At 39.9% G+C, this 19,752-nt stretch overlaps 1 protein-coding gene across 1 annotated transcript in view; it reads right to left on the reverse strand.

Annotated features, from left to right (window-relative positions):
• Window positions 1-7,021: 7,021 nt before the first annotated feature.
• LOC104275044 (zinc finger protein 474-like) overlaps window positions 7,022-19,752 on the reverse strand; it is a 21,080-nt gene continuing 8,349 nt past the window's right edge. The window contains exons 3-5 of the mRNA XM_009870882.1: window positions 18,969-19,610; window positions 11,137-11,311; window positions 7,022-7,173 (exon numbers count right to left, since the gene is read on the reverse strand). Of these exons, the coding sequence (XP_009869184.1) occupies window positions 7,022-7,173; window positions 11,137-11,311; window positions 18,969-19,610 (969 nt within the window). The remainder of the gene's footprint in view (window positions 7,174-11,136; window positions 11,312-18,968; window positions 19,611-19,752) is intronic.

The following is a 19,752-nucleotide window of genomic DNA, read 5'->3' on the forward strand; positions in this document are numbered from 1 at the left end:
AAAGCTATGCATCTTCAGTTTCTACTTTTTAATTGCTACCTTTGAAGTCTTAACTATCTAATTCGGAGATACTATTGGCTACTTGTAGTATATTTCTTAGACTTTTGCAAACCAGGCATCCTGGCTTGTATTAGAAATCATGTGGCCAGCAGGAGTAGGAAGGTGATTGTGCCCCTGTACTTGGCACTGGTGAGGCCTCACCTTGAGTATTGTGTCAAGTCTGGGGCACCTCAATACAAGAGAGATATCGAGATGCTGGAGCGAGTGCAGAGGAGGGCAATGAAGCTGGTGAAGAGCCTGGAGAATAAATCATATGAAAAATGATTGAAGGAGCTGGAGCTGTTTAGTTTGAAGAAGAGGAGGCTGAGGGGAGACTTTATCCTCCCTAAAACTACCTGAAAGGACATTGTAGAGAGGTTGGTGCTCGTCTCCTCTCACAAGCAGTTAGCGGTAGAACAAGAGGGAATGGCTTCAAACTGCAGCAGGGTAGGTTTTGACTGGACATTAGGAAAAAAATGTTCACAGAAAGAATAGTCAGACATTAGAATAGGCTGCCCAGGGAGGTGGTTGAGTCTCTATCCCTGAGTGAGCTTAAAGGTTGTTCAGATGTGGCGTTGGGGGATATGGTTTAGAGATGAGCTTCGTAGAGCAGCGTTAATGGTTGGACTCGATGATCCCAAGGGTCTTTTCCAACCTGAATGATTCTATGATTCTATGAAGCTTTTTGTCCTAAAAAATTACATATCAATTCATTGTGTCATTGCATTGTGTCATTGTAATCTGCAAGAGCCTTCTACTCCAATGTTCCACAGGCTATTTTGTAACCAAGACTAGCCTGAATTTATTTATATTAGACCTATGTATAATTTTCCTTGAAGTTCATGATCAGTTTGTAGAAGTCTTGCCATAGACAGTCCACTGAAAATAAAAATAAAATATTCCACTGTTTGAAAGTTCTGAGTTCTTATTTATGAGGTTGTCTAGCATCAAATTCCTGCCACTGAGATGGTTAAATCTTTTCTTCTAGATAGAAGGCTGTGTAATCTGGATATGTACAGGCAATCAGTGAAGTATTTCTTAATCTTTTTTTTTTTAACAGCTAAGTAGTCCAAGCTTCTGGAGGCTCTCTTGTCAGTTAGATTTTCCAGTTCTATAATCATGGTTCTCTTCTCAACCATATACAGATTATCATAGAATCACAGAATGTGTTGGGTTGGCAGGAACATTTAAATGTCATCTAGCCTAACACTCCTGCAGTGAGCAGGGACGTCTTTAACTAGATCAGGTTGCTCAGAGCCCCATCAAGCCTGACTCTGAATGTCCCCAGGGATGGGGTCTCCACCACCTCCCTGGGCAACCTGTATTTCACCACCCTCATTGTAAATAACTTTTTTCTAACATCTAATATAAATCTACCCTGCTGTACTTTAAAATCATTGTCCCTCATCCTGTTGCTACACACCCTTGTAAACAGTCCCTCCCCAGCTTTCCCGTAGGCCCCTTTCTGGTATTGAGAGGCTGCTATAAGGTCTATCTGAAGCCTTCTCCAGGCTGAACAACCCCAACTATCTCAATCTGGCCTCACAAAAGAGGTGCTCCAGCCCTTTGATCATTTTTGTAGCCCTCCTCTGGACCCGCTCCAACAGGCCTTCTCTTGAGGGCTCCACAGCTGGACACAGTACTTTAGGTGAGGTTCTCACCAGAGCAGAGCAGAGGGGCACAATCACCTCCCTTGATCTGCTGGCCACGCTTCTTCTGATGCAGCCCATGATGCGACTGGTCTTCTCGGCTGCAAGAGCACATTGGTGGCTCATGTCCAGCTTTTCTTCCGCCAGTACCTCCAAGTCCTTTTCTGCAGGGCTTTTCTCTAGCACATCATCCCTCATAATGAGGATTGCCCAGACTCAGGTACAGGACCTTGCATTTGGCCTTGCTAAACATCATGAGTTTCACATGGGTCCACTTCTACAGCTTGTCCTCTGGATGACAATTTTAACAACTTTTCCTGATCTTCAAATGCCAGAATTTTTCTTCTATATCGATTTAGGATTAATGCTTAACCCTTGTGTGCCCTAGAGTCAGTAATAGTCTATGTTTGTCAGTTCTTATATCAACTGAGGAGCAAGTGAATAACAGCATACACAAATGTAGACAGGCCCTCAGGCAACTTCTTGGACGGTTTTCCAGGCTTGTAGGTTTTGTTTCCTCATGGACCTCATGCCCGCGTTGAATCCTGGTTTTGCATGATCCTACTGTCCTGTTGAACATGTCATGTGTCCAGATACAGCAAACTCATTTGAAGCCACTTTGGTTGACACAGTTCAGAAATACAGAATTCAGGAAATCCTATCCTGCTGACAGTGAAACAAAATTAACCACCTGGGCAGACAGGAGCCCTGAAGAAAATACTAATTCAGACAAGAGCCTTCACAGAATTTCTTCTGCATGCACCTTTTGCTTGAACTGCGTAAGATAAACGAACTTAATGCTCAATTACAAAATTCTATTATTAAACAAACAGAGGCAGTGAATACATGTGTGCCATCACACAAACCTTCAGGAACTAGTTTAAGGCATATACATGTCAACATCTGAACAATCCTTCAGCTTTTCTGGCTGCATCCTTTACCCATATGCTAGTGTGGGACTTTGCTCCAGTGAGTACAGAATCAAATTATATGTTTACAAATACTGAACTAAAGCTTAAGCGTATGAATTGTCAGTGGTTGGGAGCCAGTGCTGAAAACATATTTTCTGTAAAGTGATAGATATTTTCGAGGTCTATGCCATGTAGAGAGAATTCACAGATCTGTGTAGGTTCTTACTATCTTTTACGTAGAAACTGAGATTGAATTTACAAATTTTTCATTCTTCAGGCTGTGGTCTACTACATGCTGGTAGTCTTTAAGAAAAAGGATCCATGAAACTATGTTGTAAAGGCCTGCTAGGTATTTTTTCCTACTACCCTTGAAGATATAGGACCTTCTGAAGCTTGTGTGGTAACTAAAGAACTACGACATTCTTAACTTACTAAACTACACCACTTTACATAAAATATTTATATGCAGTTATGGCTTCTTTCATTAATGTCCAATTTTTGAAGTCTCATCTAGCTTGACTATTATCTGAAAGATTGCTTTTCTAAAACGTCTGATTTTTTTTAATTTGAACTGGTAGGTTCAACTGGCTGAACTACAACATGTCAGGGATTTTCCTTATGGTCTGAAAGTAGATGCTCATTTGTTTAATGTGACTAAACTTCACTTGTCAATCCATGTTCCATACTTTCTGTATATTTTGTCCATAAAGAGTTTTTAGCTGCTATCAGCACATTTGTGGCAAACTAAATGGAATGTCATTGTTTTTTAAGTACAGGAAAACATTTTTTCAGCTCTTTAAATGTATTATGCCAGTAGGAAACATGGGATTGAGCTAGGAATCACTGTGAGCCAACAGTGGACAACATAAGGTTAAGTGACAAATCTCTAAGGTACAGAAACAAAGGAAGCAAAAGTAGCTCAATTTCTCATTTCCTTTTCCCCTCCTGCAAAAAAAAAACAAAAACAGAATGATAAATGCCAAGCAATAATGAAAAATGCTCATAAGATCTCATTTTAACTCTGCTGAGAGCAAATCATGAAGACAATGTCACTGTTTCTCCCAGTGAACAACTCTTGCCACAGCATTCACCATTATCATTGGTACAAACTAACATCAGGGTTGGTGAGGTCAGCACAGAAGTTCCTGACAGAGTAACCTGGAGATGTGAGTGATAGTGATATCTTTTCAGTGTTTGAAATGGGACAATATGCACTCCCATGTCAGTGCTTTTATATTTCAATGTATTTTGAAGATCATTGTCCCCCTGATGTTATGGACAGAAGGGGATATTGCAGCCTCTGAGATCCTTCTGAGTGCTGTTGCCTCCTGCTGTGCTCCTCAATGCTCTGGTCTCCCTTCACACCCCAATGTTGACTTGCCTCTGTGAGTGGTAAGGGCTCACCATTTTATCAATCCCATGGTAAGTTCAGAGCTCATCAGCAATAAGCAGGGGCAGCTCTTAATTTGACAATTCCTCATCTGACCCCCCCCAAAGGCTGATGTGGAAACCATACTTCAGGCCTAGGGCCTGAGTTGCTCCCAGACAGTGGTATTTCTGGGCAAGACACAGCAGCACACTGAAAGTACAGTTACTATAAGTATTTTTGTGATTGCTTGTAAACATGCTGCTGGGCTCATCAGGTAGATTTTATTGATTTGGAGATAATAATGCAGAAAAATAAAAAATAGGCAAGTGTATAGGTGACAATGAAACACAGAAAAACTGTTCTGGGTTAAATTTCTGTTTAGTTTCCTTAAAACTTGTTTCTGTTCTTGAAGTGACTCTGTAACGAATCTTGATGACCCAGTGAGGCAAATACAGCTAACATTTATCATGTCTGGCAAAAGGAAGAGGGGTCTAAGAAGAGAAAGAGAGGACACAAAGGTGAGATCACCTGATATCCATATTACCAGTTACCAAGCCACTCATGAGTGGGCCAGCACTTGATGTGAATTACAACAGCCTCCAGGGTCTTGCAGCATAAGTTGCCTGCCAACAGCTTCTAGAAGCCAGCCTAGGAATCACAAACCAGTGCCCCTGTTCTTCTTTGCTCAGGCCACATGTCTTCTCTCAGCCAAAAGCAGGAGGGATGGCACCAATCCAGCTCCGCCAGCGACTTTCCTTACATTGGAGATGTTAACAAGAACAGATACGCAGTTTACACAGCTTTGCACTGTAGAACAGAAACTGAACCTTTGACTCCTGAAGATATCTATCTTCAGACAATACAATTCTCCTTCTGAAGATGAAAGGGCTGCTGAGGTGCCATTGATTGTTTTGGAAATTATTTTCACTGAAGAATGCTGGTACCTCTCCCAGTATGAATTAACAGCCCGCCAGGGCTGGAGCCAGGAGCGTTCCTCTAATAAAAGAACAATGATATTACTTCTTATTTCACTTACGCCATAAATCACACAGCTTGAAAGCTTGGAAAAGAAAAGTTTCTGGTACCCATATTTCATTTTAGTGTATAGGAAGACATCTACTTCATCTGATTTGTAAGTACAATAGTGTGAACGCTCTCAGAAAACTCACATCAGTCACAAAATGCATGACAGCAAGCTCTAGGCCTTAAGTGTGAAGGTGAAAACGTACATGAGGTATGAGTTTCTTTCATGATATCAGGAAGTCTATATTGCTAGTTAACAACTTGTATTGGGTTTTGCCATACCTTTTGAATAATCTCACTGACTACTTAATCAAACACTTCAGAGTAAGTAAAATAATAAAAAGGCTCTTTGCTGTACCTTGTTAAAGTGACTATTACTTTCTTCATGTGTTTAACCTATTCACTGGTGTGTTTTGGCACTGATTTCGCTATGTAACATAATGGCATTTTTTGAAACAACTCATTTAAACACCTGCCCCACTGCTTTCTTGTATAATACCTATCCTTCTTGCCCATATGGCACTCTGTTATGGTCACATTTGGAACAGAGGGCAGGGTAGTATTTTATTCCAGCCATCTGACACACCATGCTTGTTTTGGCTTGACATAAAAATATGTTTTCTTTTACAGAGTTCATGACAAAGATGTGCTCCTCTGACTTATAAAATCTGTGGCATGATTGGTTTATTAAGCTGAGGATAAATCACATGGTAAGTATTCTTGAACAAAAAATGCTCCAAGAACAGGGCACTTTTGGGGTGTTTTCTAAAACCAGCCAATCTCTGCTTCCATCCCATGGCTGGATCCCTTTATATATGAACATTTCACTTGTAGCAGCCAAGGGCTTCATGAGCTGCACTGTCCCAGAAGATGTGAACTTGAGTGCTCCACGGATTTAAGCTCTGAGTGAGAGTGAATGAGTAGTCTTGTGTCAAAGATCGACAGGGACACATATACACACAAAAAAAAAACAAACAAAAAAAACCCTGCAACCAAACTCAACAAACTCAGAGGAGCTCCTTTGTTTGTTTCAGTCAAATTCAGCTGGAAATCTTTACACTATCTAGACAAGTCTTTGATAGAGGGGAAACAAAATTTTCAAATAATTAATTTTCCTGATCAACATCACTCTGGCTGAGATTCAATGAGTTACTCTTCATCAAAAAATCTCATTTCCTAAAAGTTGTCTGAAGCTTCAGTTTCTGAAACAGTAGGTGAATATATTCACCACGGAAGGGGCATGTAGCTAAAAGTCCCTGTAGACAAGGGAGCTCCTGACATTAAACCATCTTGTGTGGTCTCACAGATCTGTTGAAAAGCAAGACTACAAGGTGGATCCCTGTGGGGTATTTTCTTGAGGATCTCTGCAGTGAAAGACCTCTAACAGCCATGGATCATTCTTTCGGTCCTTTGCTGAATACAAGAAACCAAACATAACATGGAAAATGGAAAATGCATGCAGAAGGCCCAACTTCTTTTGAAAGTCCAGATAGCTAGATCTGAAAGGCCGTGAAAAGAGTGGGGCTGAAAAACATCTCACATTTGACCAACAGAGATAAAAACTGCACAGCAATTCAAAAAGCAGCTTGGGAGTATTCTTCACTTGGGATCTCTTGCACCCAGCAAAGCACAGGATCAGGAGAATTAAGGCAATAGTTAACATCAATCTCAAGTATTCTTATGCCATCCCTCTCAAACCATGGTTTCAAGGTGATGCTACCTGAATTACAGAAATGAGGAGGCATTTTTGCTACTGCTCAGCTAAAAAACCCATCATGTTTGACCTTACACTACAATAGCAACTGCTAATTTTACTCTGGAGGCTTTTGGATGACATGATCTGATGACACACTATAGTTTTGATGCCCATGGCTCTCCAGCTGGATTTTATTTCTCTCACAGTTTGGCTGAAAGGTATGGGAGCATGTGTGTGCATTCATGTGCATGCACACACACGTGTGTGTGTGTGTGGGTGTGTGTGTATGTGAGCAGGCATGCACACGTACATATGCATATGTGTTACATCCACTTCATTTTGCAGGTTTCAGTTTACAGGACTTCTGATGGACGATCAGTCTGTCTGGAAGAAAAGTACGCCCACAAATATCACATGGAACTAGCTGGTTCTGGGCGCTGATCCAGGCAGCCTCGTTTAAAGAATCAAGATCATAGAAACCTTTGGCTGGAAAAGTAAAAAAGAAAGTATCAGTTTTCATTCTGGAGACCCACATTCAGCTCTTTATGGAAAATATTTTCAGGAAATACCTGTTGACTGAGCCTTTCAGTTTAACCAAACCATATTGCTTTTGCAAATGAAAAAGAAAGGAGAGAAGCAAAAGAGTAAAAAATATATTAAAAAGACTCTGCTTTTTGTCCCAGGGGTTGAATTAAATTAACTTCAAAATGAATAATTTTGTATTGTATGAGAGTACTGAGAAAACATAATGCTGTGTGTTATGATATGCATTCTCAGCTAATTATTAACATCTTTGCATACAAACTATTATCAGCAAATTTCACTTTTTGGCTTTACTTCAAGGCCTGTATAATGAGCATGTGTTATCTGACCATGGCAATGGGTGCGAGCATATTGCACTTGAAAATATGCTCTTTGTATTGCTCTGGACAAGGGGCCCAATTTTCTTCCTGTTGAAGTCTATTCATGTTTTGCCAATAAGCAGAGTAAAGCTTAGGTAAGCCTAAAAACTTTACAGACAAAACTTGCAGTTCTTTTAAGCCACAACTGTCAGTGAGATCATCACACTGATGCATCTATTGCCATCTAACCACTAATCCAGTCCTACCCTCAGTTGTTTTCCGCTGTGGGAAGAATGATTGCTTTGAAAACCGAGGAGTATTCTTCAACTGCATCAGATGTATTTTCAAGATTTTATCTGGATATATAAAAAAAATCTTGTTAACTTTCATCTTGAAATGGACTTTCACATAGTGTTGTTTCAAACCGATTTCCAAAAGGCCAGGTAGGTTGCTTAATACATGGATTGAGACCTTAAGAGTTTTCATTTTAAGTGCATGCAGAAAAAAAAAATTAGATGGCTCAATTTGAAGATGTATTTGCTTTGCCCTTCTCAAAAGGTATGACAATACAGAAAAAGACTAAAAAGCTTGTTTTGTCTTTGAACTGTTAGCAGTAGATAATTTTTAAAAGAAAAGGATCTGTGCATTTAAAAATATTCCATGGTTTCTGTCATTGGCACATGATAGAGCTCTTCATTAAAGACCCAAACAGTTTTAATATGATTCATATCCAATGGTTCACATAACCACAATAAGCCTTAGATCTCTTAATATGCCTGTTCCTAATGTTCTTTTTGTTAGAAGAGCAACCAAGTAGTGTTTCTTTTCTTGGCTGAGACAAATATCCCCTTTGCTTGCAGGAAATGAATGTGTATTTTCTGTACTCTGGAAAGTTTATGAAATATAAAAAAAAAAAAGAGAGAGAGAGAGATGACTTTCTCCTTGCAGGCATGTGTTAGGCATTCCACAAACAAAACTCTGTGTAATCAGGGCAGCGGTTGTCTTGCTGTGACACTTGAGTTTTCAGAAAAAGATTTATGTAAGTTATAAAAAGTTTTATGTAAGCAGTTAATATTTCTGAGCTTTTTTTTGAACATTGCCTGTTCCGTTCAACAACAGGGGTAATCCCTCCTCCCTAAGTTGAAAAACTGTGAGACATGCAGTACGTGTATGTGGTCTCAAGGTCAGTTATAGCGTTTACCAGATGATTGAGTGTAAGTCTTATGGAAAAAGAACAACACTGAGATTATTTTCTCTAGGCCAGGAGCATGAGGCAACTGCAGGGGGAACAACGATGTTAAGTCAAGCTGCAGAACTGATCAAGTTTGCATCAGCAGGCATTTAGGGACAGATGATAGAAGCAGGTCAGTGTCCCCTGGGGAACTGTGGGCACACAACACCTCATAGAAGATGTGTGGCGCTTGATATGACTCACTGCATGAATGAGACAATTTTCTGATTCATATCTGGGAGTGTTCTGCTGGATTGTTCTCTCAAAGAGTGATTGTCTTTCTGCTTCCACTTCTTCAAAGTAAGAATAGTGTGTTTCAAAATAACCTGATGTGTCCTTTTGCATCCTCCTCTTTCAGATGGAATTTTCATTTTCTCCATCTTTTTAACCACACAACATGTAATAATTAAAAAGAGCTTAAACAAAAAGAGCAAATACAATGAAAATGTCTTCTGAACATATCTGTTACTGCAGATTCAACTCTGCTACTTGGCATCTGTTAACCAAGTCCTGATTTGATATTATTTGAGCTGTGATTATTATTTTGAAGAGCTGTTTAGTGTTCTCAGTGATCCTGCTCTCTTCTCTGTGTGTCTTCTGGGGACATAATTCTTCGTACTGCTGTAAACTGATCTACTATGACTCTTTCATAGTGAGTTGTAGGAGAATTTGTCTGCTTTTCCAGACATTAGGAGAAGCTGAAGGAAATTCTGGGGGAATAATAAAAATGTGTGTGAACTAACTGCCTGTAAGCAAGTGGTCCAAATTTGGCCCAAAGTGGCTCAGACCATCTGGCAGGGACAGGGAAATCATTGCCCTCTACTTGGCTTTGGTGAGGTCTCACCTTGAGTGCTGTGTCCAGTTTTGGGTCCCTCACTGCAAGAGGGACATTGAGGTGCTGGAGAGGGTACAGGGGCAGCTGCCAAGCTGGGAAAGGGCTTAGAACATAAGTGGTATGAGGAAAGGCTGAGGGATCTGGGGCTGTTTGGCCTGGAGGAGATTGAGGGGAGACCTTATCGCTCTCTACAACTGCTTGAAAAGACGTTGTAGCGATGTGGGGGTTGGTCTGTTCTTCCTGGTAGTGAGTGATAGGACAAGGGGAAATGGCCTTAAGTTGTGCCAGGGGAGGTTTAAGTTCGATATTAGGAGAAATTTCTTTACTGAGAGGGTTGTCAGCCTTTGGAACAGGCTGCCCAGGGAGCTGGTTGAGTTGCCATCCCTGGAGGTGTTTAAGAGACAGGCACATGTTGTGCTGAGGGACATGTTCAGTGGTGTTGATAGGGCTACGACAAAGGTTGGACTCGATGATCTCAAAGGTCTCTTTCAAGAGAAACTGTTCTATGATTCTATGTGAAATATGATTCTAGGTGAAATAACTTTATGTGGGAATGAAGAAATACTAGGAGCAGCTTCCAGGCAAAGCACAGATAAGATTTGTTTTTGGTCCTACAGTGAGCACATACACCTGGATACATATAGGAGCTCAGCTCTGTCAGGTACTGGGGATCATCAGTTTTCATTGACTTGAAGAAGTGGAATCTTTCCAACTGGAACCCACAGCATAAAAACACACAGAAGTGGGAGAAATAAAAAGTTTGGTTTATACTACATATATTATTTTACCCACTGTGTTTATATTATAGTCTCACAAAGAAATCTTCCAAGGCTTGTAAATAAAAATGGACCAATAACATCCACTATCATTCATTATATAAGATACTGCATTTTTATGTATAAATATATCTTAATAAAAACCTGAAATTAGTCTATGTTATAGGTAGGCTTTAAAGATACCTTATTCTCTTCCAGCTATCAGGCATCTAGTATTGTGTTCATTATTTTACCACAGAACTCCTGTTTTTGAGGCTCCTCACTGTTTACCATTGCTAAGTGATAGTGTCAGACTTTTTTTATAACTGACACTATACGTACAAAACCTAGCTGAAGTATCTATTCCTGTGTTGCCTGAAGGGTATTGTATTTTATTTTAATGACTGTGTGTGTCAAGCCTGCACATTACTCTTGGATGCTTTTGCCCATTTAACAATGTGCCTGTCTACAGCATTGAAAGTAGTTAAAAGGTAGTGGTGTAATGGTGGAGCACGTTGCTAATCTACTGAGGGTTTCATTCAGAACATATTGACACTAAAAGAGGACTGTCCCAGGAGGCATGTCCCACAAGGCAACAACTTCTCTTATTTCTCACGGATGTAGTACAAAAGCAGAGCAGAACTTAACAGAAAGCTTAACACAAGCCATGATGGCTACCTTCTCTTTGGAGTAAAATGGAGAGAGATGTACTTGCAAGCCATTAAGCTACTGTCTAAAATTCTCTTTTTTCCATCCTCCCATTTCCTCATTTGGCCTATAGCTTACCTTGTAGGGGATTGACTTGAGGCTTTTTGGGGTCTGGCCTTCTCAAGTGCCGGGGTAGCATGTCATTCTCCTGGTGCCATTTTTTCAGGCATTGTGGCTCATGGATGTTAATAGATTTTGTTCCATACTCACGGCCACATATGTAACAAATCACTGCTGGTGGCCGTCTTATCACCTGTGCCTGCAAGTAATGATTGTGAAGAAGAACAAATATTATTTTCAACATTAATTTTTAATCAGAACAACTTCAAATTAAAACAATCACGTAGGTTAAGAAACCAACTCATACCTTTGAAATCTGTGTAACTGCTTCTGTGAACTGGACTCTAAGCAAGTCATTGCTTCTGCACTGCAGTTTTACTTTTGTTCACAGAGAAAAATGTCTTGACAGAAGAAAAAGATCTCTCAATCCCAAACCCCAAAAGTACATATTCTAAGCTTGAAAAATACATAATTAGTGTGGTGCTGCAGATTATGGACTTGACCGTGTCCTTAGACACGTCCAGGGCTAGGCGTGGTGTCAGTACCAGCCCTGCTCCAGGAGTGGCATAAGAATGTACTGCAGAGACAGCACTTGGAGGCACACTGATGGGTCTCACAACTGCCAGCACCTCGTGCACTCCTGACTGCAGAATACTGTGAAGAGATGAGCTATTCCCTGTCCTCCTAAAGGTAGAGGGATAGCCATGCCAGATCAAACACAGGAAGCCTTTCTCACTCAAACAAGGGAGGTGGGGATTTCATTTTTTCCTCTGCTGCTGTATAAGACAAAGCATAACCTGTTCCAGTATTTATGACTCTCTCTGTCAGCCCATCAGTGTATTCAAGAAATTCTGGGCAGCTCTTCTCACATTTATGCTACAGTCTGAAAATGTCATTAGTGAACAATCTGCATAAGCTTTCCTTCCTGTATCACACATGTAAACTCAATTACATGAAGAAATACTACTCTACAAAGTGTATTTTTGCTGGGAAAAGTTGGATTTCATCTGGAAAGTTCTCACAATGAGTTGAAATATAACTTATCCAAAAACAGTCTTTCCAAGGATATTTCCATCCTCTTAACTTTCAAATGGAATTTCCTTAGCCATCTTTGATAGTAAAATATCATATATATATATGTATAAATATATACATATATATATACACACATAAAACTTCATCCTATTCATAGCTGAATATAGCAATAGCTTTTTAAGAAAGCCCTCTAATTTTTCATGGTCAGTTTTTGCCTACTTCCTTACTTCAGCTCCAGAGCTAGACCTAGTCTGATTTGGAGGTAAGATTTTAGATCCAGATACAGTGTCCTCTGAAGGCAGTGTATATTTTTTTCTAGGCTCTGGAGAGCTTCAGTTAAGGATACCATAGTCTAAACTCTTGAGGTCAGGAGACTCATTTTAGTGTGTATGCTTGTTATGGATATACTTACAGCATTTTACAAATGGATTTCTAAAAAAAAATGCTAGGTGTAAAAACACTGGGAACATGTGTTCATCTCTAGTGTTCAGCAGCTAAGTTCCTGCCATTTAGTGAAATAGTTTATTTATTGGCTGAAAACTAGGAAAGAGCAATTTGATTTGCTTTCAGTTTGCAGGTACTCTTTATATACTAGCAGAAAGGGAAAACCAAATCCTAGTAGAAATGAAAGTCAAGCTTACTTAGCCTGTACTGTCACAATCATTGCCAGTATATAGGACACTATAATAAAAATAAATTTATAGCTTCAAGGCAATTTAAAGTCCTGATATAAGACAGGTGAAAAATCACTAAGAAATTAAAAACTCCAAATAAATTTAGCAGATGCACAGAAATATTGTTAAAATCACATTGAGGTTTTTTTCATCTCTGACTGCTTGGTTCAAATCCATTACATTTGTTCTAAACTCACTATGATGCCCTACTATTGAACACCTCCCAGAGACCTGCAAAACAAAAGTTAGTGATCTCCATCCTGTGCAATCTGGATACATTTCCACAGTTCTGAGATGGTCTTTTTGGTAGTCTTGCTTGAAAATCTAAGACTGAATAAGCAATACTGTGATCCTTCCAATCCCGATGGAACATTTATAGGCTGGTTATGTCTGGCGAGCGAGCAAAATCAGGTCTGCAGCTAAATAAAGGATTCTGTTTCCCAAAGTTATCAGTTGGGATTGATTTGTAACTAAATGCTATTTGTTGAAAAAAAAGTTTAAGAAATCTGTTCAAGTAAAAATGTCTCTTTTGTAACTTCCACAATTAAAAACTGTACAGAAACAATAGCAGAGACCAGAATTAATTAAAAGGAATCAGATCACTCTAAGGATGGAATTATTTTTTCCAGAACCGTAGTGAGCTTGAGCCATCACCACACATCAAACAGCATACACAAATTCTTCTCTGTAAATACACACATGTTAAAAAGCTGAAAAATACAACCTGAGGGAGAATATATTTATAAATGGTAGTAACAGCTCTTTTGTTGCTTAACTGTGGAATCCAAGGTATGATAAGCTTTATTTGGAATTTCTACAGCTGATGATGTTTATACTTCATTTCTTTTTCTCTTCACAGTGTGCCTATCCCAAATGTCACATCTGGAGGCCTGCAGTTTGAAATTAAACTATTTTTGGAATTGCCACAGTTTTCCAACCCAAACTACTCACAGGCCAGTGGCTAGACTGTCTGCTCACTGCTTTGTTTTTCACTTTTAAAAAGTGTTGTGGGGAAGGTCTGTTCCTGAGGACATGTGTTATTATAAAAATACCTACAAATACCTAACAGCGCTGTTAGGCTTTCCTCTGGTCTCTCAGTATTTTCCTTTTTCTACAAGACTGCTAAGTATGTCTGCATGACCATGAATGAAGTTATTTAGCTCAGAGGGCTATGCAACTATGTATTTTCAATAGACCTGACATTACTTGAGGTTAGCTCCAGGCTGCTGTTATGGTGTTACATGAGGTCAAATCCTCACACACTGCACAAAGCTTTTAATTTCTTCTTAAGTACACCCAATAAGGCTGAGTCCTCAACTCCCCTCCATAAATATTTATCATCCAGGACTGCACAGCCCCCACCTTGCTTATTTGTTTAATTATCCCTGTATTTTAATGGGAGGAGGGGAGGCCTCCTGCTCGAGGCCAGAGTTCTTGTCATAGACTTGAATTGCCCAAGGAATCAAGGTTCAGGAAGAGATTGGTACGAACATGCAGCAACAGCATTGTGTTGTACAAAAGCAGCCCTTTTCACACATTCCTCTCTGGAAAGTAAGAGGCATTTTGCGTAAGTGACAGGGACAAGCTGTGGTGTGGCTCACGCGATCATCCAAAGGTGCATTTCAAAGCCTTCTGGGGTGCTTTCAGCCACTGTCCTGACCCAACAGCAGGCTAGCTTTAGGAATGGTCATGTGCCTGTGTATAAAATTTTCTTGAATAGCAAGATATTTCTGACAGATGATGCAGTTAATCAAAGAATTTTACTTCAATGGAAGCACTAGAATATCTCATTTTACTCCTAATGTGCTATCTTTTTAAAAAAACACCCCATCAGTACAATGAACAAGGCATTTGTGTAAAAGGAGAAAGTCGGGAAGCTCAATAATTCCTAATAATAACCCTCCATAGGTTTCATTGAAATCATACATCAACTCTCCATTCTCACATAACTTTCTGTATTAGTAAATATATTTGTCAGTATCTGTGGTGAGGCAATCCCTTCCCCCCTTTCTCTTGAAATACTTGGTACGAGGTGTGACTCTTTCTCTATGGAGGACAAGCTGATCTGGGAGGAATGTAGACTGCAGAAGATGGGAACCACCAGACCACGAAGTCACCCTCTTGGTGTGCCTGACTCCTGCCTTCCCTATTGCATGGGATTAGCAGCAGTAGTCCATCACTTCCTGACTGCCCCAGAATTCCCTGCAGCTTGTACTAGGGATGTATCTCAAAAGAGATGACACCAGCACTTCTAAACATGATAACATGGGACTGCACAACGGGTGCAAAATATCAAAATATTTTGCCACTAGAGTGGGGCTGGTATGAAAAAGTACCTGAAAAAAGCCAATTATCTCCATCCTATAGATAGTGATTCTAAGAGCTGTCCTGGATGACAAAAAGCTGTGACCAGCATATGCCCCGTATTGAGAGGCTTCTTAGGTACCAGCTCCTCGAGGCTGTCTGCTGAGAAAGGCCAGGGTGAGTCACTGTGAGGCATCCTCCTCAAGTCTTGACTATCACCCATTGTGGAATGCATTGTGAGTATTTGCTCTGAACTCGAGAAGAGGGAAATTTTAACTATAGACTAGTCTTTACATCCAACTCTCTACTTATTCATGTGTTTAAATGTATATTTGCTTTCATGAGTGTGGGTATCCATAAGGTGAATTTGATTGTCTAGACATCTATTTTTATAGTTGTATATTCTACATTCACGCATGTAAACATATACATACATGTGGTCTTTGATTGAAATACCTTGTAATAAGTTACTGTGAATCTTGTCATCTACAATCTGTAATTAAGTTCCTATAATCTATTTTACCAAATAATTTGTAAGTCTCTAAAATTGGTTAATGATTAAGTGCTCCTAAAATCTAACTCTTTTGTATATCTTATATCATTAACAAATTTTGTTATTACTAATCCTAATCTTTGTCAAATCAGATCTATCCTTCCTGTGACAGCATTCTCCTAAAAAGATGTTCAAAGCTGCCACAACTGAGGCAATGTTCATCATTGACTTTCCATGTTCATTAGAACTACACAGCATCTGAATTATTTTTCATTTTACCAGGTGACTAGATGATTTTATGCTAGAGCAAGATACAACATCAACATTTTGTTGCTACACAAGATTTCAAGACTTATCCTGTGTTAAAATGCATTACAGTACAGCAAAGGACGATTATGGAAATCTTATTTTTAGATTGTTGATAAGAAAACAGCAGATGGCAGCACTAGATTCTAGTGACACACCTGATGGGATTTTAGGCTCAAAAAAACTTTTAACACATATACCCACAGCAAGTCACTAACACTCACTTGTATGTGGCAGACATTGGGGGCTATGAAAGAATAAAAAAAGTCACTCTGCTCTAGTGGAAGTCTGAGTTTCAGTAACTCCAGACATCACTTCCATTGTCTAGGGTATCACAGCAGAATCCCAAACAGAATATGTGAGCTGATGTGACCCGTGAGGGTCTCTTAAGCATAGGCTGTTGTTTATTTTACACAACCAGACATGATGAACTCAGATGTGTTCGTGCATTCTGAGAGGAAGGACAGTTAATGGAAGAGATGGCTTGTGGAGGCTGTTAACTCTCCAGCTCTAAAGGCGTTTAATGCCAAATTGAGTGAGTTTTTATCAGTAATGATACTGGTCTAGTTGATCCTGCACTTGCTAAGGGAGAGAGAGTTCCAGGAGAGAGGCATGCAGGCAAAATGCAAGCTTGCAGCTGTGAAGTTAAATGCCTTTCACATGGTGTATAACCAAATCAGTCAGATCTTTATATTTAAAATTAGGAATGCCCAGCTCTTTCCTCTAGGACATCTTTCATTGCATTAATTAATTTTGCAGCAGCACTGCATTTCTTAAATGTACTTACATAAGAGTTGGGATTTTTTCAGTTATTCCTTCCCTCTAATGCTTTGCTGAATCAGGAATTTAAACAGGTACTTATAATTCAGTGTCACAGTACATTTGTGACACGTGGGCTGCCCCAAATATTTCCGTGCCAGGACCAACGCAGATTCCCACTTCACTTCACTACTGTTATTTTTTAGTGGTATTGATAAGCAGCTGAGTAGCTGGTGAGGTGAGCGAAATGAAAACCACATGCTGGGAAAAAAATGAAGACTGTGAGGAGAGCCAGACTTTGTCTGTGTTCATAGTGAATCTGCAGTCCTTCCACAGTCCTTCCATAGTGCTTTTAACATCCTTCAGTGTGTAGACCTTTCAAAACTTTCAACTGGAGGTGGAGAACCTCACACAGAAAATCAAACCTCTGAAAAAGTGGCTTCCTTTAACCACTTCTTATAAGCAGTCTGCGAGTCCTGAACAGCCCCTGACATCACAGGATATTTTTTCACTCTTCCCATTCCTGTCTCTGCCTTTAATATGTACCCTGGTACAAAAGGACAGTTCTACAAATAATAAAATAAAGGACCTCAGAGAAGCAAAATCTATCATCCCTTCCTGGAAGTCATTGTTAATAATGAAGTCCTCCAAAGTCAATTACAAACTGCAAGCTGTACAGCCTCATTAGCTCTGCTGTAACTGATGAACTGCAACGGCTTGGACATAAATGAGGAAACCTGTTGTTCACACAGATGGGAGAACAGATTTGAACACATTTCATTCTGGCTCTGCAGAGCTCACAGAAGTAAAAAGTGGTAATAATGTTGTTGTTCAACAAGTCAGCAGATGTTACTGAATCCACACAGGGAGCAGATACGTTGTGCAAGAGGGCAGCATTTTGACAGAGTCACTCTCAATGCCAAACCACACTCTAAATGTGTTTTTTATTGACACTATAACCATGGATATCCCCCCAACTCCTTTTCTTTAAAAAACATGCAGAATTACTTGTGATGGACAAAACTCTCTGCTTCACACTTAATGCCTTTCAATGAACAATCAACTTTAGAGCAATACCAGTGCTTTGGTAAATAGTACAATATAGTGTAACACAATGTGAATATCTCTTTTCCCATAGCTAGAGATGCACCTGTGTAGCATTTTGAACCATTTCTGGGTTATCTGAAATTTGCTGATAAAAGACCTGAGGAGCGGACCTAATTTGCCAACATCTAACAATTAGTTGCTTCAAATACCAAAATATAATGATGCCTCATGTTGTCTTTATTCTCAGGTGTGTTAGGGTAATGTTATTATCTCCATTCTATTCAGCAGCTGGAGAACTGAAAAAAACCCCATGCTTTGATTTTTAAAACATTTTTAGAAATGCTTTGCATAGCATTGCATTCCTTTTGCTGACTGAGAAAGTTAAATCCCATTTCCAGAAGTAATGTAGGCAATCAAGAATCCAAACCCCACTGAAAAAAAGTCTTTCCTTTTAGACACTGGGCCTAAATTTAGACATCTATCTTTTTACAAAACTCCCAGCCAACAGACAGCCTGTGCAGACAAATGCAGAAAAAATGTGCCATTTTCCAAAACTTTGTGTAGCTTTTGGATAGTGCGAATCGGCTTCTTTATTCTTGGATCTTGAACCAAAATCGGTGGAAAGAAATGTGCAGTCTTATTTATTTTGTTGTTGTTATACTCTGGGTTGCTCCTTTTGAACATGAAGTCCTCAGTAAACTCAGGTTCTGCGCCAAGGTTAAGAATAACGGTAAAAAATGAAAATCACTGGAGCGCTTACAGGATAATGAAACATTGTATTTCATGTTAACTAAATAAAAATATCTAATACCTACAAAAATACATAGCATTCAAAGCTTGCCTAAGCTGCTGAACAGAATCTCCTAGGGAGCTACAGCACACAATGGTCCCTTTTGCAAATATAACTCTTGCAGGACCACAGAGTATGAGAACCTAACCACCCCCTTTTGACAGGAAAATGAAAAGAAATAACAGTAAGTAGCTGGCTTTATGCACACAGTATTCCCCTTTTCTTTACCTACTAAGCAGAGAAATTTTTGCATGGAGCAAAAAGATCCTTCTGAAGGAAAGTGATTTTAAATGTGATGGGAACCCAGTGTCCCCTGGAGTACCGAGCGTCAAAATGCATCCATACCCTTTCATCCAGCATGTGCTTGGCAATTTACCTTGTCGAGTACAGCTGGTGCAGCCCCGCTCTTTCCTTGATGGGTCTTAAATGGACCGTCACTTGCTGAGCCAGACGCAGAGCATAGGCCTTTACCTGATTTAGTGGGGCAAGAGCCTGACAGACCCACGCTGCTACTACCTCCTCTGCAACACTTTTCGTGCACAATGAGGTGGTCAGGAAAGAAGGTTCGTCCACAGTTTCCACAGGGCAGGAGCTGGGCTTGAGCACTTTGATAAGCTGCCTCATTTTCAGCTCTAAGTGTATGGGAACCACCAGTAAGAACTTCAGGTTTCCTGGGCTCTGGTCTTCTGAGATGCCTTGGCAGATGATTGTTTTCAATACGCCACTTCTCCAGGCACTGGGGTTCATGTATAGAAAGAGACTGCGACCCAAATTCTCTGCCACAGATATAGCATACCCTGAAGGAAGGTCTTCTTGGTGGGATCACAGGCCGATTCAGAGGTGTTCTAGACATGTTTGAAGAATCTGACCGTTTTGATATTATTACAGTGCCCGGTCGTCTTTTCTGGGGTCCATCTTCTGGATGTACTACTTCAGGCAAAATAATGGGAAGATCTGACACATTAGATGTTGAAACCTGCTCTGAAGGCAAGATGCTAGAGACTTTAGCAGAGGCCTCTCCAGCACTTGGCAGAGTGCTACAGTTTTTGTTCACACTCTTTTTTAATATTTGTTTCCATGAAGCCTGCAACATTTCAAGAAACTTTTATGTGTCTCCTGCACATAAAGGGCTTGGGAAAGTCTGTTATGCAGCAGTTTCAGGAACCGGAATATACTTGGTTCTTCAAAGCTGGAAAACTGCACCTAATGGCAATTTGAGTAGGGAA

Source organism: Apaloderma vittatum, unplaced genomic scaffold (assembly GCF_000703405.1).
Source record: "Apaloderma vittatum isolate BGI_N311 unplaced genomic scaffold, ASM70340v1 scaffold12066, whole genome shotgun sequence".
NCBI classification, from domain to species: Eukaryota; Metazoa; Chordata; class Aves; order Trogoniformes; family Trogonidae; genus Apaloderma; species Apaloderma vittatum.